Source organism: Pan troglodytes, chromosome X, assembly GCF_028858775.2.
Source record: "Pan troglodytes isolate AG18354 chromosome X, NHGRI_mPanTro3-v2.0_pri, whole genome shotgun sequence".
NCBI classification, from domain to species: Eukaryota; Metazoa; Chordata; class Mammalia; order Primates; family Hominidae; genus Pan; species Pan troglodytes.
Genome location: NC_072421.2, coordinates 152,895,935 through 152,922,416, shown reverse-complemented (window position 1 = coordinate 152,922,416; position 26,482 = coordinate 152,895,935). Strand labels below are relative to the sequence as shown.

The window sequence follows — 26,482 nt, the reverse complement described above, 5'->3', positions numbered from 1 at the left end:
TTGGCAGCACATATATCAAAAATTGGAATGATAAAATTGTGGTAAGAAAACACATAGTACAAAATTTACTATCTTAACCATTTTAAGTGTACAATTCACATTGTTATGCAATGATAAATACCTTTTGTGTGGTCTGAAAATACTTTTTGTGGAGTTGACAGGACCTCTAGCCATTTATTTTTAAGATTAGCCTACAAGTTGGGAGAAAGACAAAAATAACAGAGGGCAATAGTGAAATCCCTTCTCAACTAGGGGAAGGCAACTCAGCCTGCTCCAGCCCCACTCCATCTCCCTGTCTTACCTAAGGGAAAAAAAAAATAAAGAAAAGAAAGCCTTAATATACAAGGGAGAGGGTTTCAAAGATATAGACTAGGAATGTTACAACCACAGAAAGTATTAGTTGGCAGGAGGGAATACTTTACCTATGTGTATGAGTCTTCTAAGGCTGCCATAACAAATTACACAAACTAGGTGATTTAAAACAACAGTGTATTTTCTCATAGTCTTGGAGGGTTGGTAAGGCCATGCTCCCTTTGGGAGAGAGTTTTTCCTTGCCTTTTCTAGTTTCTTATGGTTGCTGGCAATCCTTGGCTTTACTTTGCTTGTGCCAGCATGACTCCAATCTCTGCTTTCATATTCACATGGCCTTCTTCTCAATATCTAATCTCTGTCTTCAAATATTTCTCTCTTTATAAAGATAGCAGTCATTGGATTTAGAACACACCCTAATCCAGTGTGACCTCATTTTAACTTGATTACATCTGCAAAGAGGCTTTCTAAATAAGGTCACATTCACAGGTACCAGGGATTAGGACTTCAACATATCTTTTTGAGGGTTACAGTTCAATCTACCACACCCTGGAAGAAAAACAAAAACAATTGTGAAAGTCACACTTCCAAGACACAGGCCCACTATGCACTCCAAAGACTGAGAATCTGAAGATTGTAGAATGCCCTCATCCCCCCACATCCTACAACAAGCTAATAAGCCTCCAGTTAAAATGACAGTGGATTACAGCTGGAAGAGCTGCAAGAGACAGCCTGTCTCTGAGGTACAGCACAAAGGGAAGGGCCAAGGCCAAGAGAGAAGACAAAAGCAAAATCACTAGAGAAATTTAATGCTTCTGGTACCCACAGAGACAACAAACATCAAACACAACCTAACTCCAGGCCAGATTAATATAAATATTCATGGTAAAATCCTATTTACCTCAGTAGCTATTGCTCTATACAAGATGTCTGGCTTTTAACAATAACAACATTACAAAACTTGCTAAGGCAAGAAATAACACAATTTGAAGAGACAAAGCAAGATCAGAACCAGACTTACATATGACACAGGTGTTGAAATTATCAGTCAGAATTTTAGGATTTTTTCTATTTCTGTGAAAAATGTAATTGAAATTTTGATAGGAGCTGCATTGAATCTGTAGATCACTTTGAATAGTATAGATATTTTAACAATATTAATTCTTCCAATCCATGAAGATGGAATTTTTTTCATTTATTTGTGTGTTCTCCAATTTATTTAATCAATGTTTTATAGTTTTGAGTGTAGAGATTATTAATCTCCTTGGTTAAATTTATTCCTAAGTATTTTTTTGCAACTATTACAAATAGCATTGTTTTCTTGATTTCTTTTTCAGTTAGTTCATTGTTAGGGTTTAGAAGCATTAATGATTTTTGTATGTTGATTTTACTGAATTCATTAAGTCTAACAGTTTTTTGGTAGTCTCTTTAGGGTTTTCTATATATAAGATTATTTCATCAGTGAACAGAGACAATTTCATCTCTTTCTTTCTTATTTGCATGTCTTTTATTTCTTTTTCTTGCCTAATTACTCTGGCTACAACTTCCAGTACTATGTGGAGTAAGAGTAGGAAGAGTGAACATCATTGTCTTGTTCCTGATCTGAAAGGAAAAGTTTTCAACTTAAGACCCTGAATGGCTAAAGCAATCTTGAGCAAAAAGAACAAAGCTGGAGGCATCGTACTACCTGATATCAAAATATATTACAAAGCAATAGTAATCAAAACAATATGATACTGGCATAAAAATAGACACATTAACAAATGCATTATAAATAAACACACACACACACCCCTTAAAATAAACAAGCAGGACCTCACACATAGGCATATTATATTAAAACTGCAGAAAACCAAAGACAAAGAGATATTCTTGAAGGCAGCCTAGTGGGGAGAAAAACACCTTACCTACAGAGAAACAAAGATAAGAATTGCAGTGGACTTCTCATCAGGAACTGTGCAAGCAAGAACACAATGGAATGACAACCTTAAAGTGTTAAAGGGGGGACAACTACCAATGTAGAATTATATATCCAGCAAAATGATCCTTCAAAAGTGAGAGATAAAGACTTTTTCATACATCAATACTATTTTGATTACTGTTGCTTTGTTGCATGTTTTGAAATTGGGAAGTGCGAGGCCTCCAATTTTGGTCTCATTTTTCAAGATTATTTTGACTATTCAGGGTCCCTTGAGATTCCGTATGACTTTTAGGAAGGTTTTTTTCTGTTTCTACAACAAATTCCATTGGAGTTTTGATTGGCATTGGATTTAATCTGTAGATCACTTTGGGTAGTGTGGACATTTTAACAACATTAAGCCTTCCAATCCATAAGCATGAGATGCCTTTTCATTTATTTGTACCTTTCTTTGATTTATCTTAGCAACATTTTGTAGTTTTCACTGTACAAGTGTTTCACTAACTTGGTTAAGTTTATTCCTAAGTATTTCATCCTTTTTGATGCCATATGCAGAAGGCTGAAACTGGATCCCTTCCTTATACCTTACACAAAAATTAACTCAAGATGGATTAAAGACTTAAACATAAGACCTAAAACCATAAAAACCCTAGAAGAAAACCTACGCAATACCATTCAGGACATAGGCTTGGGCAAAGACTTCATGACTAAAGCACCAAAAGCAATGGCAACAAAAGCCAAAATAGACAAATGGGATCTGATTAAACTAAAGAGCTTCTCCACAGCAAAAGAAACTACCATCAGAGTGAACAGGCAACCTACAGAATGGGAGAAAATTTTTGCAATCTATCCATCTGACAAAGGGCTAATATTCAGAATCTACAAAGAACTTAGACAAATTTACATGAAAAAAAACCCCATCAAAAAGTGGGCAAAGGATATGAACAGACACTTCTCAAAAGCAGACATTTATGCAGCCAACAAACATATGAAAAAAGCTCATCATCACTGGTCATCAGAAAAATGCAAATCAAAACCATAATGAGATATCATCTCACATCAGTTAGATTGGCAATCATTAAAAAGTCAGGAAACAACAGATGCTGGAGAGGATGTGGAGAAATAGGAACGCTTTTACAGTGTTGGTGGGAGTGTAAATTAGTTCAACCATTGTGGAAGACAGTGTGGAGATTCCTCAAGGATCTAGAACTGGAATTACCATTTGACTCAGCAATCTCATTACTGGGTATATACCCAGAGGATTATAAATCATTCTACTATAAAGACATATGCACACGTATGTTTATTGCAGCACTGTTCACAATAACAAAGACTTGGAAACAACCCAAATGCCCATCAGTGTGAAACTGGATAAAGAAAATGTGGCACATATACACCATGGAATACTATAGAGCCATAAAAAAGGATGAGTTCATGTCCTTTGCAGGGACATGGATGACACTGGAGACCATCATTCTCAGCAAACTAACACAAGAATAGAAAACCAAACATCGCATGTTCTCACTCATAAGTGGGAGTTGAACAATGAGGACACATGGACACAGGGAGGGGAACATCACACACTTCGGCCTGTCAGGGAGTGGGGTCTAGGGGAGGGATAGCATTAGGAGAAATACCTAATGTAGATGACAGGTTGATGGGTGCAGCAAACCACCATGGCTCATGTATACTTATGTAACAAACCTGCATGTTCTGCACATGTACCCCAGAACTTAAAGTATAATAAAAAATAAAATAAAATAAAGGGAATTTTTTCTTAATTTTTCTTCTTAGATTGGTCACCATTAATATATAGAAATGCAATGCATTTTATGTATTGCTTTTGTATCCTGCAAATTTTCTGACATCATTTATTAGTTATAATACTTTTTATTGCACATGGAATATTTAGGGTTTTCTACATATAAGATCATGTCATCTGTGAATACAGACAATTTTACTTCATCTTTTCCAATTTAGATTTCTGTTACTTCTCTTTCTTGTCTAATTTTTCTAGCTAGGAATCCCAGTACTTCAACAATAGTAATATTGAGGGTGGGCATCCTTTCCTTATAATGTGCATCCATTAACATAGATCTATAATTATTTGTTACTTTTGTTTTTAAAATTTATATCATATTTAAAAGTGATTTACACGCTTATATTACAATACTACACAATAAACCTTTATCAGAAGGTTTATATTTTCTTATGGTTTTGTGTTGCTATTTATCATCCTTTTTCTTCAACTTGAAGGATCCCTTTAGCATTTCTTGTGGGGCAGATTGAGTGGTGATCAACTTCCTCTCCTTTTGTTTATCTGGGAAGTCTTAATCTCTCCTTCATTTTAGAAGGACAGTTTTACAAAATATAATGTTCTTGGTGGGCAGGTTTTGTTCTTCAGTAATTGAATATATTATTTCACTCCTTTCTAGCCTGCAAGGTTTTGCTGAGAAACCAGCTGATAGTTTAATAGAAGCTCCCTTATATGTGATGAGTCATTTTTTCTTGCCACTTTCAAGATTCTGTCTTTGTGACTTTTGACAGTTTGATTTTGATGGGTCTCAGTGTAGGTCTCTTTAGATTTATTCCAACTGGAGTTGTTTGTTTATTCAAATTGTGTGTCCTTTTCTCTCATCAAATTTGGAGAGTTTTCAGCCATCATTTCTTCAGATAAGCTCTCTACTCATTTCTCTTTTCCCCTTTTGTGATTTGCATCATGTGTATGTTGTTCTGCTTGTTGGTGCCCCATAAATCCCTTAGGCTCTCCTCATTTTTCTTCATTCTTTGTTGTTTTTTTCTTCTCTTTTTCAATAATTTCAAAGCCCTATTGATGAGTTTACTAATTCTTTTTTCTGCCTGGTCAATTCTGCTATCGAATCCCTCCAGTGAATTTCTCCAATTCGATTATTAGATACTTCAGTTCCAGAATTTCTGTTTGATTCTTCTTTATACTTTTATTTATTTGTTGATATTCTTATTTTGTTTATATGTCAGTTTCCTAATTTTGTTTAGTTGCCTATCTATGTTCTTGTTTAATTCTTCAATTATTCTGGTGATGCTTATTTTGAGTTTTTGGTAATTTATATTTCTCTATGTCTGTAGGGGTGCTTTCTGGAGGTTTAAATTATTCCTTTGAATAGTCCACATTTCTTTGTTTCTTCGTATGTCTTACTATATCTTGTTGAGACTTTAACATTTGAAAGCTCAGCTACCTTTCTCAGTCTTTGTGGTCTGGTTGCATACAAGGAGGACATTCCCCAATTAGCCCAGTTAGAGAATCCAGAGACCTCCTAATCCTTTCCTGGGAATGCATACTCTTCTGGGATTGTGCATATAATCATCTAGTTGAAGAGATTTATCAGTTTCTATTCAGGAGTTCCCCTTGATGTCTGTCTGTGATACTGCCATCTCTCTGTTTCTGTAGTAAACTAGGGTATTGGAGCTCCACATAATGTCTGTCTGTGGTCTACAGACTCTGGTGCCAGGCCAAGCCACATTGATCACCTTTGTTCTCAGCAGGCCCCCAACCTGGCATCCCATTGCTGTCAGTTCTTAGATTCAGGCAAGACAGAAACCAATCTTTTAGATAACACCCTGAAAAGTTAGAATGTTGGACATTCAACTTCTTTTCCCCCCTAGGATAAGTCAGGAGGTAGGGGTTTCCTCTCAGTTACAATGCACCAAGCTGGGAGGAGAGTCTCTGGTGAAGAAATGCCATGAATTTTCCTACTGGGTTTTGGTGAGGTTGGCTTTGCACTTGCCTGGGGTGCAGCAACCTTTTAACTCATTTCTGAATTTGTCATAAAGGCAATTGTTCCATAAATTGTTATTCAAACCATGGGGGAAGGAGGGTCTTTTTTTTCTATTCTGCCATCTTGCTGATGGCACTCCTGGAATATTATTTTAATATGGGAGATATTACATGTTTGCTAATGAGGATGATCCAATAGGGAAGGAAAATTTGGTGACGCAAAAGAGAGGAATAGAACTGCTTCAGGAGCATAGTCTCTGAGTATGAAAAAGAGATAGAATCTAGTTCATAAATGGAAGTATTGACCTTGATTAGATGCACAGATATTTCAACGATTGTAACAGAAAGAAAGGTGGAATATATAGGCACAGATGCAGGTAAGTGATTGGATATGGGGCATCAGTTTGTGAAGATTCTCTTATTGCTTCTACATTTTCTTTGAAGGAAGAAGCAACGTCATCAGTTGAAAGTGTGAAGGGTGAGGAGGTGTTGGCAGTTTGAGGATGGGGAGATGGTATGACACAGTCTTCTTAGAGAGTGAGTGATTTTACTAGGAAATTATGCAAGAATTATTTGGCTATATTGAGTACTAATTTGAGATTTTTCATGATGAGTTTAAAATGATACTAGCCAGTGCAGTTTTTAAAATTTTCTCCATCATAAGCGTCCATCAATGGATGAGTGGATGAAAAAAGTGAGGTATACATACACAATGTAATACTACTCAGCCATAAAAAGAGTCAGATCCTGTCATTTGCAGCAACGTGAATGAACCTGGAGGAATTTATGTTAAAGGAAATAAGCCAGGCACAGGAAGACAAATACTGCATTATCTCACTCATACGTGGAATCTAAAAAATTTGATCTCATAGAAGTGAGTATAATGGTAGTTATCAGAGGCTAGGGTGATTGAGGGGAGGGAAGATGGAGACATGTTGGTCAGAGGATACATAATTAGAGTTAGATAGGAGGAATACATTTCAAGAGATCTATCATACAGCAAAATGACTATAGTTAATGATGATATTGTATTCTTGAAAAACAGAGTTGACGTTACATGCTAGCACCACAAAAATAATAACTATGTGAAGTAATCCATTTATTAATTGGTTAGGTTTAGCCATTCCAAAATGTATATATACTTCAAAACATCATGTGTACAAGATAACAAAACACAGTATTTGTCAATTAAAAAAATAAAACATAAAAGAAAAATTTTTCTCCAGCAATTTTCAGCTGCTTGGCTGCACAGGAGGTAGGAACTTGAGTTTACCATGGTTGGGGCTTTGTCAGAGAAGTATGGCACAGAGAGAGGGGACAAGGAAGTTAAGAATGTTTGCAGGGAATTGATTAAAATGATGGACCATGGAATATGGGCTCTGTAAGGAGGGAAGTGAGGACATTAAGGAGGGAAGTGAGGACATTAAAGGAAACAAGATGACAGAGAGTGAAAAGGAGCTTAGGGTCAATGAATTGGAGCTCTTTATGGGGTTGAAGGATTATCGGGGTGAGGAGTGCCAGAATAATTGAACTGGAATGGTAATAAGAGGTGGCTAGAGTATGGAATGTTTTAAATGAAAATTTTGAGAGTACTGTCATTAATGATGATGAAGTTGCCAAGGATGACAGGGAAAGGATAAAGTGGACAACAGTAAACTGGTCTTCATTAGAATAATTAAGAAAGCATGATCTTCAAAGAAGCTTGGGTTTTAGAGGAAGGAGGGAGAAAAAGTGGTCCAAAAACAACACTGAGAAGCGAGGAGGTAACTATCCTAACAGGATTACTGCAGCCTTGTCTTGCTCTCCTGATGATCCATTATCCATCCTGAAACTAGAGTGCTCTTTCTAAACTCCAATCTGATTTTACTACCTTGATTTTTAAAATCCTTTTATAGTGTCCCACTGTCTATAGATGATGAATACCTGAATGTGGCAGGAGAAAGGAGTATAAATGGAGAGGTTATATGGATTTCAGAAAGATTTAGGAAGTGGAATCAACAGACCTTGGTGATTGATTAAATGTGGGTTATAAAAGAGATGAATCAAGGTGAGTTTCAAATTTCTTTTCTGTATTAAAATTTTGATAAGATCTAATTAATAAGCATTTGCTGAGTGTTAATTTCATTAACTGAGCTAAGAACTGTTAGAGAACCAAAGATGGAAGATTCCCTTTCTCAATGTAAGATGTAGAGTCCCTGAAATGAATAAAATAAGTAAATAAATATGAGAAGCATAATTAGCTTATGCCAGACACAAATGTAAATTGAGTTGATACCTATCAAATATTTAATTTCAAAGAGGAAATACATTATTCAAAGAAGCTGCCTTGAATAAATGAATTTTTAGCTATATTTTGAAGGAGAAGGTGGTCATTTAATCAGAAGGTCCTTTAATGAATTTCTCCTGTGATTTCAAGGAGAAAAGTTACAAGTGAAAAGGCAAGAATGGATTCCAGTCAGCAAAAGGACAGTAAGCATACCAACTTAACTAAAATGAGGGGATATATTGAAGCCTACTAAAAGGCAAGTCTAGCCACACAGTAGTTTATTCCACTACTACACTGCTTATATAACTAGCAACTCTTAACCTGAAAATGGAATATAGCATATAGTCAGGATTACTAGCTATCTAGTAGAGCGGGAGAAGATCATTTGTAGATATGTGGCCTGTATTGGAGTTACCAGTAAGGCAGCTGCACCACTGCTTGATTTACCATTGATTTATTCAACAAACATTTAATGAATACCTACCAGGATTCAGGCATTGTCCTAAGTGCAAAGCATGCAGAGAGGAAGAAGACACATTCCCTATCCTCAAGATACTCACAGTCTTGTGGCAATGATAAACAAGCATAAGACAAGATGAGAAATTCTTTTAGGAAATACATAGGGTGCTGTAAGAACAAAGAGGAAAGGTACTTAATCCAACCTGGAGAGTTATGAATGACTGCCTGCTGAGTCATGAGTATTGAATATGAACTAGGCAGGGGAAGAGGGTTGAGGTAGTGAAGAAGAATGTTTCAGTTAGAGCAAACTATATGTACAAGAGTTAGGCTACAGAGAATATGTCATATTGGCCTATATGGACTGCTACATCAAGTGCAAGGAAGGGTTGATAAAAGATGCTACAGAGGTTAGCCGGGGCCACATTGTGCAGACCCTTGTAGGCAATCTTGAGGAGATTGGTCTTTATTGTAATGGGGAACTACTTAAGGGATTCTAAGCTAAATTTCATTGGAAAGAGTATTCTGACTGATGTGTGGAGCTTAAATGGAGACAGGGGTTAGTTAGGTTTCAAATGCTATTAAGGTGGTAGTATTAGCTACTCTTGCCAACTCACTAGAAGTGAAGGAGAGGATGAAAAAAAGAGTTTCTGCTACAGATTATCTCAGAGGTCAGCAGACTTTTATCTGTAAAGGGCCAGTGCTATGGACTGAATGTGTTTTCTCCAAATTCATATGTTGAAGCCTAACTCCCAATGTGATGGTACTTGAAGATGGAACCTTTGGGAGCTAATTAGATTATTAGGGTGGAGTCCTCATGATGGAATTAGTGCCATTATAAGAGAGAGCACATTCTATCTCTATCATTTGAGGATATAGCAACAAGGTAGCCATCTGCACAGCAAGAAGAGTGTCCTCACCAGGAATCAAATGGCCTGGAACCCTCATCTTAGACTTCCTAGCTTCCAGACAGTGAGAAATAAATATCTGTTGTTTAAGCTACCCAGTCTATTATAATTTTGTTATAGCAGCCTGAACTGACTAACACAGCCAGACAGTAAATATTTTAGGCTTTTTTTGGGCCATGTACAATCTCTGTCCCATGGTTGTCTTAGTTGGCTCAGGCTGCTTTAACAAAATACCATAGCCCAGGTGGCTTAAACAACAGACATTTATTTCTCACAGTTCTGGAGGCTACAAAATCTAACATCAGGGCACCAGCATAGTCAAGTTCTGGTGAGGACTCTCTTCCTGGCTTGCAGAAGGCTGCACTCTGCCTTCTTGCTGTATCTTCACATGGTGGAGAGATAAAGGGCTCCATCTCCTGTCCCTTGTTATAAGAGCACTAATACCATCATGAGGAATCTACCTTCATGGCCTAATTATCTCCCAAAGTCTCCATCTCCAGATACCATCACATTGGGGGTTAGAGCTTTAACATATGGACTTAGGGGAGACTCAATTCAGTCTATTACATTCCACCCATAGATTCCCCAAATTCATATTCTTCTCACATAAAATACATACCTTCCATCCCAACAACCCCAAGTCTTAACTCATTCCAGCATCCACTCTAAAGATGAAAATTCCAAAGTCTCAACTAAATCTCATCTAAATTTGATATGGGTGAGACTTGAGGTACAATTTATCCTGAGGCAAAATTTCTTCTCCTGTGAAACCAGATAAGTATGTGCTTCCAAAATAGGAAGGTGGGACAGGTACAATAGAGACAGTCCCATTCCAAAAAGAGAGAAATAAGGCCGGGTGCCAGGTGGCTCATGTCTGTAATACCAGCACTTTGGAAGGCTAAGGCAGGCAGATCACTTGAGGTCAGGAGTTCAAGACCAGCCTGACCAACACAGCAAAACCTTGTTTCTACTAAAAATACAAAAATTAGCTGGGCATGGTGGTGGGCACCTATAGTCCCAGCTACCAGGGAGACGAAGGCAGGAGAATCGCTTGAACCCAGGAGGCAGAGGCTGCAGTAAGCCGAGATCGCACCACTGCACTCTAGCCTAGGCGACAGAGCGAGCCTGTGTCTCAAAAAAAAAAAAAAAAAAAAAAAAAAAAAAGGCAGGGACAGGGGGAGAAATGAGAAGGAAGGAAAAAGTGATGGGTCCCAGCTAAGCCCAACATTTAGCAGCAGCCCTGCCCATGAGGCTCTTTGAGGTGACTGTGCCTTTTGAAACTGAGGAAGAACTAGCCCTGCCCCTTGGGCCTGTGGTGGGAGTGGCAGCCCCGATGATCTCTAAATTGCCTTTAGCCTCACTCTTCCCTTTTTTTGAGGAATAAATAGCACATGCACAACTCTTTCAATTTTGTCCCATTTTCTCTGTTCTTTTTGGTCCCAGCTGGCAGTTTTTCTGCTGGTATAATCCCATCTCTGTTTATGGCTTCTGTTGAGATGGCTGACTAGGACCATGGTTCATGCACACACTTATCTCCTTATCAAATGTCGATCAGCCACACCCTTAGTATTCTCTTTCAAACATACTTTCTCATTCTTTGCAATATGGATAAGCTGAGAATTTTCTAAATCTTTTAAGTCCTGGTTCCTTTTTGTTTAACAGTTCCTTCTTCAATTCATTTATCTCTTCTCGCATTTTACTGTAAGGAGTCAGAAGGAACCGACTGCTCTCTCATCACTTTGCAGCTAAGTTTTTTGCCACTTTATAAAAAGTGTCACTTTTTTTTCCTTTGTCCAGTAGCATGTTCCTCTTTTCCATCTGAGACCTCATCAGAATGGCCTTTACCATTCATATTTCTACCAGCATTCTGTTTACAATTATTTATATTCTCTAGGAACATGGAGGCTTTCCCTCCAGCTGTCCTCTTTTTTTTTCTGACCTCTTACCAGAAACACCATTAGCAATCCCTTCACAGTAATCTAGGCTTTTTTCTAGCATGTACCTGAAAACTCTTTCAGCCTCTACCCCATTACCCATTTCCAAAGCTGCTTCCACAATTTTAGGTATTTGTTACAGCAGTACCCTACTTCTCAGTACCAATATCTATATTAGTCAGTGTTCTCCAGAGAAACAGAACAGAACCAATAGGGGGATATATGTGTGTGTGTGTGTGTGTGTGTGTGTGTGTGTGTATAAAGGAATCAGCTCACACAATTATGGAAACTAAAAAGTACCAGTCTTCCATCCATAAGCTTGAGACCCAGGAAACCTGGTGATATGATTCCAGTTTAGTCTGAAGGCCTAAGAACCAGGAGAACCTTTCTAAGTTCTAGTCGAAGTTCAAAGGCCTAAAATGGAAGGCTGATATGTAAGTTTCAGTCCAAGAACAGGAAAAGACCAATATCCCAGCTCAAGCAGGCAGATAGAATTATTCCCGCATTGCAGAAGGCAATGTACTCTACTCAGTCTATTGATTTAAATGCTAATTTCTTCCAGAAACACTCTCACAGAATTAATGTTTAGCCACTTATCTGGGCACCCCATGGTCCAGTCAAATTGACATATAGAGTTAACCATTACAGTGATTTTCTTTGTTTTGTTTTTGTTTTATTACACTTTAAAAGTGTAAAAACCATTTTTTATCTTGCAAGCCAAACAAAATAGGTCACGTACCATATTTGACCCACAAGCTGTAGTTTGTTGAACTGTGCATCATCTCACTGCAATGACCAAACTGAATAAGGGTTAGTGGTACTCAAACACTTTTGTCACTCTAGGGAAAGGGTTCTCAATATTTTTAGTTTATAGACCCCATAGAAATTCTACACACACACACACACACACACACACACACACACACGAATTTTGCATATTATTCCACACACCCTAGGACAAGAACTCCAACTGTAGGGCACCACCAAATGAATAGCCCTATTTCAGAGTATCAGCAGTTGTATCAGACAGTCTTTCAATTAACTTCAGTATCTATAGATTTTCAAGCATCCAGTTGGGGTATACCTTGAAAGCACTTGTATAAGGCATGCCTGCCGTCACAGACAAAATGACTCAGTAAAGACCAAGTGTTGGCTTATAATGAGGAAATAATATAGGTACATGGAGGTGATGCCCCAATAGTCCATTCTGCTTCTCTCCTGTAAAGCTCAAGACTATTAGAAGGGAAAGACATTTTCTGCAGGACGTAAGTTGCCTTCTATCTGCATGTTTGACTTAGGCAATAGGATTTTCTGTAATATTCTCAGAGGGTTTCTGATGCCTGCTTTCTTTCTGTGTGTAGGTAACCCTTCTGTTTCTATACATATCTCATGATCTTTTCTTGTTGTTGAAAATCTGGACATTTTAGATAATATTTTATGGAAACTGAGTTCTCATGTCCCCAGAGGAATTGTTGCATATTTTTGTGTATTTGTTTGTATTTTGTGTATTTGTTTGTTTTGTGTATTTTTTTGTTGTCTGGGGTAATTCTGTGGAGTCTTTGTCCCCTGCAGTGTGTAGCCACTGATGTCTCTGCTCAGGTTTTATTTTTACTTCTTGTTTTTATTTTTAACTGTGGTTTCCTAAGCATTGCACTGGGGTCACCATAGCCCAGAGGCTCTCAATTGGGGTCTATTTTGCCCCCCAGAGGACCTTTGGCATTGTCTGGAGACATTTTTTGTCGTCACAACTGGAGAGGAAGATGCTGCTGACACCTGGTCAGTAGAGACCAGGGATGCTGCTAAGCATCCTACAGTCCACAGGACAGCACCCTATGACAAAAGGACTATCTGGCCCAGATGTCCATAGGCCTAGTTGAGGCATCAGGTTGGGAATTCCTGATATAGTTTAGAGGCCAGCCAAGTATTGATCAGAGGTTATGCTTAAAAAACTTAATGTAATAAGGCTTCCACCCTTTGCCAGAGGATCTGTGTGTTGTTTGAGGCATACACTTGAAGTTTGAGCTATTTACAAGTGATATGGTTTGGATGTTTGTCTCCTCCAAATCTCATGTTGAAATGTGATCTGCAATGTTAGAAATGGGGCCTGATGGGAGGTATTTGGGTCATGAGGGCAAATCCCTCATGAATGGCTTGGTGCCTGCCCCTCAGTAATGAATTCAGACAAGATCCAGTTGTTTAAAAGAGCCTGGCACTTCTTCACTCTCTCTTGCTCTCTCTCTCACTATGTGTCATGTTAGCTCCCCTTCACCTTCTGCCATGATTATAAGCTTCCTGAGGCCCTCACCAGAAGCAGATGCCAGCACTATGCTTTCTGTACAACCTTCAGAACCATGAGCCAAATAAATCTCTTTTCTTTACAAGTTACCTAGCCCCAGGTATTTCTCTATAATGATGCAAACAGACTAACCAAAGAAGTTTGTCCTGGTTTTTACTTTCTGTCATTCTCATGTCTCCTACAAAAAGCCTCATTTTCATCCAGAGACATGTAAATAACTGGAGCCATTTCCAGTCTCTCTTCAGTGTGCATACAGCACTGCATGCATGTGCAACCTTCCAAATACTAGGGATGTGTGGGAGCTTTTCAAGGCCCATTATAGCTTTCTCACTGCCTATATAGCCTGGTTAGATTTCTGCCTGTTCTTCTGGTCTGTTGTTTGCTCCAACCAGTATGGCTTCCCTAATTGTTTTTGATAACACCCAGATGCATGGGGGTTTTATGCATGCTCTGCTCCAAATCACGTTAGTCATATTTGACAGCAAACCTGCCGGTTTTCTTGGTTCGTGGAACTACCGCTGATTGGAGCTAGAGGTGGAGGAATAGGAGTGGGAGCACCCCATGCTAAAATACACCACAGATCCCCACTGTTTTTACCCAAGGTTCAGTAGTTTTTTTGTAAATAAATGCTTCCTTTTTAAAAGAAATTGCATTGTGTATGTTTAAAGTATATGACATGATATTATGAGATACATATAGACAGTAAAATGGTTACTATAGTGAAGCAAATTAACATATCAATCATCTCACATAGTTACCCATTTTTTTGTGGCAAGAACAGCTACCATTGACTCATTTAGCAAAAATCCAAAACATAATGCACTATTATAAACTATAGTCTTCATGTTGTTATATAACAGACATCTAGATCTGATCATTCTACATATCTGCTACTTTGTGTCCTTAGCCATACATCTCCCATTTCCTCCCTCATGCCCCTACCCTTGGCCCTGGTAACCACTGTTTTATTCTCTCTGTATATTTATTTGACTTTTTTTTTAAGATTCTGGATACAAATGAGATCATGCAAATTTTTTTTCTCTATCTGGTTTATTTCACTTAGCATAATGTCCTCCAGGTTCATCCATATTATGGCAAATGGCAAGATCTCCTTTTTAAAAGGCTGAATAATATTCCATTGTCTATATATACCACAGTTTTTTATACATTCATCCATCAACAGACATTTAGGTTGTTTCCATATCTTGGCTTTCATGAATAATGCTGCAATGAACATGAAAGTGCAGGTATCTTTATGAGGTAGTACTTTCATTTCCTTTGGGCATATACTCAGAAGGTAAAAGAATGAAATTGGACCTTTGTCATCCTACACACAAATCAGCTCAAAATGGATAAAAGACTTAAACAAGAATAAGACCTGAAACCATAAAACTCCTAGAAGAAAACAGGTGGTAAAGCTCCTTGACATTGGCCTTGGCAATGATTTTTTTGGATATCACACCAACTGCTTAGGCTACAAAAACCAAAATAAATAAATGAGACAACATCAAACTAACCAGGTTATGCACAGCAAAGGAAACAGTCAACAAAATGAAAAGATATCCTAGAGATTAGGAAAAATATTTGCAAACTGTATTTGTGATAAGGGGTTCATATCCAAAATTTATAAAGAATTCATACAACTCAGTAGCAACAAAACATATAACCCAATTAAAAAATGGTCAATGGATCTGAATAGACATTTCCCCAAAGAAGACATACAAATGACCAACACGTATATGAAAAGATGCTCAACATCACTAATTATAAGAGAAATACAAATCAAAACTACTCTGATATACCACCTGACACCCATTAGAATACCTATTATCAAAAAGACAAGAGATAACAAGTGTTGGCAAGGGTGTGGAGAAAAAGGAACTCTTGTACACTGTTGGTGGGAATGTAGATTGGTGTACCAATTATGGAAAACAGTATGAAGGTTACTAAAGAAATTAAAAATAGAATAAATACTTCTCAATTTGCTGTATACCTTTGGACAATTTCCAGAGTCTTAAAATGGTTCTTTTTTAGTTTGGCCAGTTTTATCAATACTTTTGGGGGAGAAAATTTGCCAAGCTCCTCTCTGTGTTTTTCTAAAAGAAGTATCACCTCCAGATTCCCAAGGCTGTACTTTGAGACACATTAGTGTACTAGGCTGTGGGGTTGCGTGACTTGGGTTCATGTCCTGGCTCTACCACCTAATGATTATATTCTTACAAAGTTACTTAGCATCTCTGAGCTTTAGTTAGTTGTCCTTAAAATGAGAATGATAATACCAATGAAAGTGAATGTGAGAGGTACAGGTATAGCAGTTTTTAAAAACTATTGCTTAATATCTTAAAATGTGGATAAACCACAGTTTATTCAGCGATTCTTCCACTTCCCCACTGATAGACATTTAGTCTTTTTCCTAATTATTTTTACTATTATAACCATCACTATTATGAATAACCTTATATGCAGCTCCACATGTGTGACACTTTCTATATGATAAATACTGAGAGGTGCACTACTATTTGTCCAAAGGAAAAGAAGTCATTATATCAAAAAGACACCTGTTTGTGTATGTTCATCACAGCACAATTTACAATGGCAAAGATATGGAACCAATCTCAGTACCCATCAACCAATAAGTGGATAAAGAAAATGTATATATACACCATGGAATACTACTCAGCCATAAAAAAGAATGAAATAATGTATTTTGCAGCAACTTGGATGGAGCTGAAGGCCATTATTCTAAGTGAAGTAACTCAGGAATGAAAAACCAAATACTGTATGTTCTTACTTATAAGTGGGAGCTAAGCTATGTTATGCAAAGGCATACAGAGTGGTATAATGGACATTGCAGACTCAGAAGGGGAGAGGGAAGGAGGGGGATAAAGAATAAAAAACTACATATCAGTTTCAGTGTACACTACTCGGGTGATGGGTGCACTGAAATCTCTGACTTCACCAATATACAATTCATCCATGTAACCAAAAACCACTTGAGCCCCAGAAGCTACTGAAATAAAAAAAAATATTAAAAGATAAAATAAATAAAGTACAAGAGAAAAAAATAAATACTGAGAGGTGAATATCTAGGTCAAATATGCACATTTTAAATTATTTTCATAGAAACTTGCTGATTGCCATCTAGTATAACTTTAACAATATATACTCCTACTACCAATGTTTGCAAGTATGCATTTTTCCCCACATCCTTTAAAACACATTTTAATCAGCCTTTAAAATTTTTATTGCTCTGATGGGTATAAAATGGTATCACATTTTGGTTTAAATACCCATTTCTTTGATTATTACCAAGGCTGGGGGCAGTTAATACATTTGCTGGTCACTTCTGGTGACTTTCCTTATTGATATCCTTCACCTATTTTTCTGTTGGGTTTTTATCTTTAATGATCACAGAGGTTTATTCTGTATGCTGGATATTAATCCTTTTATGCTACAAATATTTTTCCTGTTACTTCTCTTTTAACTTTGCTTTTATATTGTTTGCAGAACAGAAGCTATTTATTTTAATATAGATTAATTTATCTCTGTGCCTTTTGTGTCATATTAAAACAGCCTTTCCTACCTCAAGGTTGTCAACATTTAATGTTTTACAGTTTTAATTTTTTGTACTTTAATCCATCAGAAATTTATTTTTTTGAATTATATGAAGGCATAACTTATTTTTTTCTTTTCTTTTGTAAATTGGGTCACACACTTTATTTACCTTTTCTAAATGAGTAACCTGATGTATAGAAAGTCTTTATTTTTTTTGTAATTTTTTTATTTTGCTATAACTTCAAATTAACAGAAGGTTAGTTGCTAAAATAGTACAAGGACCTCCTGTATTAGTCTGTTCTCACACTGCCATAAAGAACTCCCAGAGAATGGTTAATTTATGAAGAAAAGAAGTTTAATTGACTCACAGTTCCATAGGCTGTACAGGAAGCATGGCTAGGAGGCCTCAGGAAACTTACAATCTTGGTAGAAGGTAAAGGGCAAGCAAGCATGTCTTACCATGGTGGAGAAGGAGAGAGAGACAGCAAAGGGGGAAGTGCTACACACTTTTAAACAACCAGATCTCATGAGAACTCACTATCATTAGAGCAGCAAGGGGGGAATTTGCCCCCATGATCCAATCACCTCCCACCAGGTCCCTCCCCCAACATTGGGGATTACAATTCAACATGAGATTTGGGTGGGGACACAGAGACAAACCATATCATTCCATCATTCCACTCCTAGCCCCTCCCAAATCTCATGTCTTTTCACATTTCAAAACCAATCACGCCTTCCAACAGTCTCCTAAAGTCTTAACTCAGAAGTTCAAGTCCAAAGTCTCATCTGAGACAAGGCAAGTCTCTTCCACCTATGAGCTTGTAAAATCAAAAACAAGTTTGTTACTTCTAAGATACAATGGGGGTACAGGCATTCGGTAAATGCTCCCATTCCAAATGGGAGAAATTGGCCAAAGCCAAGGGGCTACAGGCCCCATGCAAGTTCAAAACCCAACAGGGCAGTCGTTAAATCTTAAAGCTCCAAAATAATCTCCTTTGACTCCATGTCTCACATCCAGGGTATGCTGATTCAAGGGGTGGGTTCCCACGGCCTTGGGCAGCTCTGCCCCTGTGGCTTTGCAGGATACAGCCCTGGGGGTGCTTTCACGGGCTGGCATTGAGTGGCTGTGGCTTTTCCAGGTGCACAGTGCAAGTTGTTGGTGGATCTACCATTCTGGGGTCTGGAGGATGGTGGCCCTCTTCTCATAGTTCCACTAGGCAGTGCCCTAGTGGGGACTCTGTGTGGGGCTTCCAACCCCACATTTCTCCTCCACACTGCCCTAGTAGAGGTTCTTCATGAGGGCTCTGCCCCTGCAATAGACTTCTGCCTGGATATCCAGGCATTTCCAGCCATCCTGTGAAATCTAGGCGGAGGTTCCCAAGCCTCAACTCCTGCCTTCTGGGCACCCATAGGCCCAACAACACATGGAAGCCACCACTTGGGGCCTGCATCCTCTGAAGCAATGGCCCAAGCTGTTCCTTGGTCCCTTTTAGCCATGGCTAGAGCTGGAGCTGCTGAGACACAGAGCCAAAGGACATGGGGGCCATGTCCCAAGGCTGCACAGAGCAGTAGGGCCCTGGGCCTGGCCCACAAAACTCTTTTTTCCCTCTTGGCCTCAGGGCCTGTAATGGGACGGGCTCCTGCAAAGGTCTCTGACATGCCCTGGAGACATTTCCCCCCCCATTGTCTTGGATATTAACATTTGGCTTCTCTTTTCTTATGGAAATTTCTGCAGCCTTGAATTCCTCCCAGAAAATGGTTTGTTTTCCACCACATGGTTTCACTGCACATTTTACAACCTTTCATACTGTTTCCCTTTTAAATATAAGTTCAAATTTCATACCATCTCTTTGCAAATGCATATGAGCATACACTGTTAGAAGCAGCCAGGCCACATCTTGAACACTTTGCTGCTTAGACATTTCTTCTGCCAGAAACCCTAAATCATCTCTCTCAAGTTGAAAGTTCCATAAATCCCTAGAGCAGGGGCACAATGCTGCCAGTCTCTGATAAAGCATAGCAAGAGTGACCATTACTCCAGTTCCCAATAAGTTCCTCATCTCTATCTGAGACCACCTCAGTATGGACTTCACAGTTTGCATTGCTATCAGCATTTTGGTCAAAACTATTCAAGAAGTCTCTAGGAAGTTCCTAAATTTCCCTCACCTTTCTGTCTTCTTCTGAGCCCTCCAAACTGTTCCAATCCCTGCCTGTTACCCAGTTCCAAAGTTGCTTCGACATTTTCAGGTATCTTTATAGCAATGCCCCACTTCTCTGGTAACAATTTTCTGTGTTTGTTTGTTCTCACATGGCTATAAAGAACAACCTGAAACTGGGTACTTTATGAAGAAAAGAGGTTTAATTGACTCACAGTTCTGCAGGCTGTACAGTAAGCATGGCTGGGAGGCCTCAGGAAACTTACAATCATGGTGGAAGGTGAGGGGAAGCAAGCACATCTTACCATGGCAAAGCAGGAGAATGCGAAGGCAGAAGTGCTACACACTTTTAAGCAACCAGATCTCGTGAGAGCTCAGTCACTTTCAGGAGAACAGCAAGGGGGAAATTTGCCCCCATGATCCAATCACCTCCCACCAGGTCCCTCCCCCAACACTGGGGATTACAATTCAACATGAGATTTGGGTGGGGACACAGAGCCAAACCATATCACCTCATATATATATCCTCTACGCACCTATGCTTTCTTCTTTTGATACTTGAATGGTTTCATTTTCTAAATTTAGTACTCCTATATATTTTGAGTTTATCTTGATAACCTTGTGACAACATGACATATAGACACAAATTTATCTTTTCCCAAGTTCTATCTAGTTGTCCCAACACCATTTATTTAAAAAATTCATCTTTTCCTCAATGACTTTTGCTGTCACTTTATTACATACCAGATTTCCATATGCATTTGGGTATATTTCTGGGCTTTTTATACTCTTCCATCATTTTATCTATTTAAATACAACATTACACCATTTTAATTATAGAAGTTCTACAGTATATTTTAATATCTGGTACGGGGCAAGTCCCTCCCCTCAACCCTTATTGCTTATTGGTAGAAGACTTTTAGAAGGAAGTTTTCTGGATGCTGATTTTTTAAAGTTATCTCAATAAATAGTTCTGATGAATGTGATCTTTTCCCTAGAGCTGAAATATGCTAATACCGTGATGCGCTTTGATTACGTCTGGCTTCGAGACCACTGCCGCTCAGCATCGTGCTACAACTCTAAGACTCACCAGCGCAGCCTGGATACTGCCAGTGTGGATTTATGTATCAAGCCAAAGACCATTCGTCTGGATGAGACCACACTCTTTTTTACTTGTGAGTGGACAGGAGACTTGATCTTCTTTGGGGGTACTCTTCTGAAGGACAGTTATTTTGTGGAAAATGGTTTGTTCCTTTCAAAAATAGGTTATTACTTACTTTTCTTTTTTTCTTGTTTTGGAAGGATTTTTTGAAACATTTTATTTTTCTCTTCAAATAAAATTGTTACAATCCACAGCTAACATTATACTTAATAGTGAGACTGAATGCTTTCCCTCTAAGACAGGGAACATGGCAAGGATGCCCATTCTTACCACCATTATTTAACATCCACTCTCACCACTCTTATTTATCATAGTACTGAAAATTCTATTATAGTAAGTCAAGAAAAATTAATAAAATTCATACATAAAACTCTTTATTTGCAGATACATGACATCCTAACATAGACTACCTCAAGTAATCTATAATAAAACCGTGAAAACTAATAAATGAGTTCAGTAAGGTCAGAGGACACAAGATCAACACACAAAAATCAATCATATTTCTATATACTTAAACATGCAGAAACTGAAATGAAAAATGACCATTTCAAAAATAGCTTCAAATAAATTTAAATATTTAGGTATAATCTAACAAAATATGTATAGGATCTGTATGATAAAAATTATTAAATGCTGATGAAAGAAATCAAAGAAGACATAAATACAGGGAGAAACAAATCATGTTCATGGATTGGAAGACTCAACATAGTAATGATGTCAGTTTTCTCCAAATTGATCTATAGTTTTAATGCAATTCCTGTCAAAATATAAGCAAGATTTTTTTTATAATTATAAACAAGCTTGCTCTAAAATTTAAATGGAAATATACAGGCCCTAGGAGAGCCAACACAATTTTGAAAATGAAGAATTAAGTGGGAAGAAATCACTTCCAGACTGCAGTAATCAAGACAATGTGGTATTGGTGGAGGGACAGATACATAGATCAATGGAATAGAATAGAGAACCCAGAAATAGATCCACAGAAATATAGTCAACTTATCTTTGGCAAAAGTGCAAAAGTCATTCAATAGAGGAAGGATAGTCTTTTCAGTAATTGGTACCGGAGCAATTGGACATCCATAATGAAAAAATAAAAGAACCTCAACTCAAGTCTCACACCTTATATAAAAACAAAATCATAGTAGATTGTGGACTTAAACGTAAAACATAAAACTATAAAACTTCAAGAAAAGAACATATGAGAACATCTTAAGGTCCTGACTGGCGCTAGGACTAAATAACTCTTAAAACTCAGCAGAAAAACAAGCAATACAATTTAAAAATGGATAAAAGATATGCTCAGACATTTTCCTGAATAGGATATACAGATGGCGAATAAACACATGAAAAGATGTTCAACATTATTAGCTGTTACAGAAATGAAAGTTAGTATCACAATGAGATTGCACTACATACCTATCAGAATGACTACATTAAAAAACAGTGACTACACCAAATACTAGAGAAGATGCAGAGAAATTCTATCACTCATACATTGCTTATGGGAATGTAAAATGGTACACTCTGGAAAACAGTTTGGTAATTTCTTAAAAAAAAAAAAAAAAACTAAACATGCAACCCAGAAATCACACTTCTGGGCATTTATCCCGAAGAAATGAAAACTTATGTTCACATAAAACCCTGTACATTAATGTTCACATCAGCCTTATTTGTAATAGCCAAGAATTGGAAACTACCCAATGGGTTAATGGTTAAACAAACCATCCATACAATAAAATCCTACTCAGCAACTTTATTGGAACTAGTTCGATACATAACTTGGAAGAACCTCAATTACATTATGCTGAAGTGAAAAAGCCAATCTGCATGATTTCATGTTTGTAACAGTCATAAAATAACATAATTATATAGGTAGAGAACAGATTATTGGTGTCCAGGAGTTAGGGATTCGGGGGTAGGAGGTGGCGGATGTAGCTGTAAAAGGGTAACACGAAGGAGTCATATGGTTGAGTATCTTGATTTTGGTGGTGGTTACACAAAGTTACACATGTAATTACACTGCATAGAGCTATGCACACAAATGAATATATGTTTAACTGGTTAAATCTGAATAAGCCCAATGGATTGTACCAATACCACTTTCTTGGTTTGGGTATTGTAGTGTGGTTATATAACAAGTTAACATCAAGGAAGGGGAAGAGCTCATGGGACTTTCCTACACATTTCTTTTCAACATCCTGTGAATCTATTATCTCCAAATAAAAAAGTTAAAAGAAAAAGCATTGGAGGAAAAAACATGCTTATGATGCATACATTGACTACTAATTTCTCTACAATAGAAAAAAAATGCCATAGAAAGGTTTATTTAAAAACAGGCAAAATATTAGCAAAATGTATGCTGAAGACTAAATATCCTTAATATGTAAGGTGCTTTTGCTAAATTGTAAGAAAAGTACAATTGTTCCAATAGAAAAATGTGAGAAAGGACTGAACAGACAAATCATTAAAGCAGGAGTCAGCAAACATTTTCTATAAAGAGCCAGATGGTAAATATTTTTAAACTTTGTGGGCTATATGAGTGAATGGAGCTATAGACAATATGTAACAACATGGACAGCATGTGTTCTGAAACAGGCATTACAAAACCAAGCACCAGATTTGACTCATAAACCATAGTTTGGTAGTCCCTGCATTAAAGAAACATAGATGTCTAACAAATATAGAAAGTATTCTTATTAGCCTTAGTAAGCAAATAAAATTATTACAAGATAGCAGTTCCACTTTAGTTACCAAATTAGAAAAAAATATATTTTAAAAATAAGAATACTCCATTTTGATGGACACATATGTACTGTTGGAGGGAATGAAGATAAGTAGACTTTCTAAAAAGTAATTTGATTATGTATATCAGAACTCTTAAAAGTTTATATCTTTGAAATTTCTAAATACAAAGATACAAACTTTTAAGAAATGTAATACACATTCTATTTCTAAATTATAGAAATATGGTTAAAGATGATCACTAATAAATAATAGGAAAATTTTTTAAAATAAATGTACATACCCAGAATAACAGATGGGTTAGGTAAATCTTGGTAATGTATATTTTGTAAGCTTTAAAAATTAATTTTAATGAAGGTTGAATTTTTAAAATGATAAAATTTAATTTTAAAAATTGTTAAAATGTTAAGTGACAATGGCAGAGTCCCAAATTTTATATATATAAATTACATAAACTATATTTATATACATAAATTACATAAAATAAGAGAATGTACAGAAAAACTGGAAGGAATGATGCCAGGCTGTCAATCATAGTTTCATCTGGGTCATAGAATGATAAACATGGTGACTTTTAATTTCCTCATACTTTTTTATGCTTTCCAAATTATCCAAAGTGTGATACTTTTTTATCAAGGGGAGGGAGGAAAAGAAAGAGAAGTAAAAAGGAGAGACAAGTTGTCAGCATAGTCTTTCACTCCTTCTGCTGCTTCCTTTGCTTATCCTGAAGATTTTCTAAAGCATTTCAGGGTTGGTTTTCAACTTTTTTTGGGTGGGGTGTGCACAGCAGGTGAAGCCACTTACAAAGTAATTTTATTGTATTGTGTTGATGTCATATAATTAGACAGCAATGTCCTATATCATGTAGAAGAGGAAGGCAGCATAGAATAGTACTGAACTTGTAGCAGCAAGAAGGTGGGGTTCTAGTTCCACCTATAGTACTTAGTTGTGTGATCTTGAGTGAGTCACTGACTTTTTCTCCATCTGTAAAATAAAGATTAGCCCCTTCTAGCTCAAACATTCTGAGTTCCTATATAGATGGAAGACAGGGATGGGGGCAAGGGGAGAGAGTGCCAAGTAGGTTTGTAAAAGCCTACTTGGATTATCATTCTTTGATGACTTGATGAATTTTCCAGAAGATCTTTTACTATATAACTATAATTCTGTAAACTTATTTAGCCTCTGGGAAGATTTATTTGTTCATTCATTTATTCATGCATACCACTCAAACCACACATATTTCTTTCTCAGAAACATTCTAGGCATTCATTTTAATTTGGTTTCATAAACAATACAGTACTGGATAACTGATTGCTAGGAAAAAGATTCTTAACTAGTTGTAACCAATTACAGATATTGACATTATTTGTAATTATTATAGTGCCTTTTATTTTTCCCCTTAAAAGGGCCAGATGGTCATGTGACTAAATATGATTTGAATTGGCTGGTGAAAAACAGCTATGAAGGGCAGAAACAAAAAGTCATCCAGCCTAGAATACTATGGAATGCTGAAATCTACCAGCAAGCCCAAGTTCCATCGGTAGATTGCCAGAGCTTCTTAGAAACCAACGAGGGACTGAAGAAGTTTCTGCAAAACTTTCTGCTCTATGGAATTGCATTCGTAGAAAATGTCCCTCCCACTCAAGAGCACACAGAGAAGTTGGCAGAAAGGATCAGCTTAATCAGGTAATTCATTTGTTTCCTAAAATCCACAGTATTATAATTAATTTCCAGAGCATGAACACCAATAAATAAATGTAACAGGTATGGTCACCCTCGTTTTCAATCCAGAATATTTTGTAGCATGAATAAGGGACTCTCACTTGCAGTACTTTCTTTGAGGTCTGGATTTCTAATCTCTAAATACACTTATGTGTAAAATATAATGATGACTGCAGAGTCATTGGTAATATGTTTCTAGCCCAGTGATCCCAAGTGACAGGTATTATTGTACACTGGAAAAAAACACTGACTGTAAGGAGAACTGGATAGTAGTCTGAGTTCTACCATCAAGTAGTTGTGTGACCATAGGCATGTCCATTACACACACACACACACACACACACACCCTCGACCCCCTCTGTCCTCTATTTTCCCATCTGTTCAATTTGACCTTCTGTGATTCCTGTGGCTTGATTCAGAGACTGATTGTTAATAACACTGCCTTCAAAGGCTATATAGCATTCAGCCAGCACATTCCCACCCATTATTTTCTTTTAATTATTATAGGAACCCTGATCAGTGTGTGTTTTGTCCCCGTTTTACTGCTGAGGCACTGACAGTCAAATATACCAAGTGTCTTGCCCAGGAGTGCTCTACTAGTAAACAATAGAACTTGAATTCAAATAGCCCAGGTTTCCTAATCCTAAATACATTGTTTTTTTCATTACCATTATGCACTTTTGGGTGGTATATAGATTGATCTTCTATAGTATTAAGTGTGATGTCAACCTACTTTATTATAATTAGTACTTTCCTTTTACTTAATAAGATCCAGATATAGCTCATTTTGTAGTAGATAGTATGCTGGGTCTTCTTCCCTGTGCTGGTAGAGCATAATCAACAGCATCTGTGAGCCATTCAGTTTGAATCACAGTTTGAGAACTTTCAAGTGAAAGAAACTGTGCTGGTAAGTGATAAATTGAGACAGCTTTAGGGATGATAGTTCAAAAGGAAGAGCATTTCCTATTTGAACTTCAAGTGTTCAGAAAATAAGATGAACTTTGAAAGCTAAAGAATTAAAGTGACCTTTAGTCAGATTTGAGCCCAACAGAAAAATAATTACAAAATCAAAATATATGATGTATACTTCAAGGAGAGACACAACAACAATGGTACAGCAAGTCTCACTAAATACTTGCTAACACAAACTATCCTTTTCTCTTTTCTTTATTCCTCCATGTCCAAAAGATGAGTGAGGATCTACATTAATCACTTCTGTGTCTTATAAATAATATGAGAACTCTTCAGTCATCCTTGCAAATTGGATTATCCAAAATATTAGGAAATGACCACCATTGCTGAAA

At 37.2% G+C, this 26,482-nt stretch overlaps 1 protein-coding gene across 5 annotated transcripts in view; it reads left to right on the top strand.

The window, feature by feature from the left end:
- TMLHE (trimethyllysine hydroxylase, epsilon) overlaps window positions 1–26,482 on the top strand; it is a 117,945-nt gene that overhangs the window by 67,799 nt on the left and 23,664 nt on the right. For 4 of the 5 annotated variants that reach the window (XR_001714230.4, XM_016944640.4, XM_016944643.4 and 1 more), the window contains 2 exons: window positions 20,551–20,727; window positions 24,863–25,142. Coding sequence is in view for 4 of the 5 variants with exons in the window: in XM_016944640.4 (XP_016800129.1) it covers window positions 20,551–20,727; window positions 24,863–25,142 (457 nt within the window). In the remaining variant the exon portion in view is untranslated. Of the gene's footprint in view, window positions 1–7,876; window positions 8,029–20,550; window positions 20,728–24,862; window positions 25,143–26,482 lie in introns of those variants that run through there. The other variant, XM_054677153.2, reaches the window with a different exon arrangement.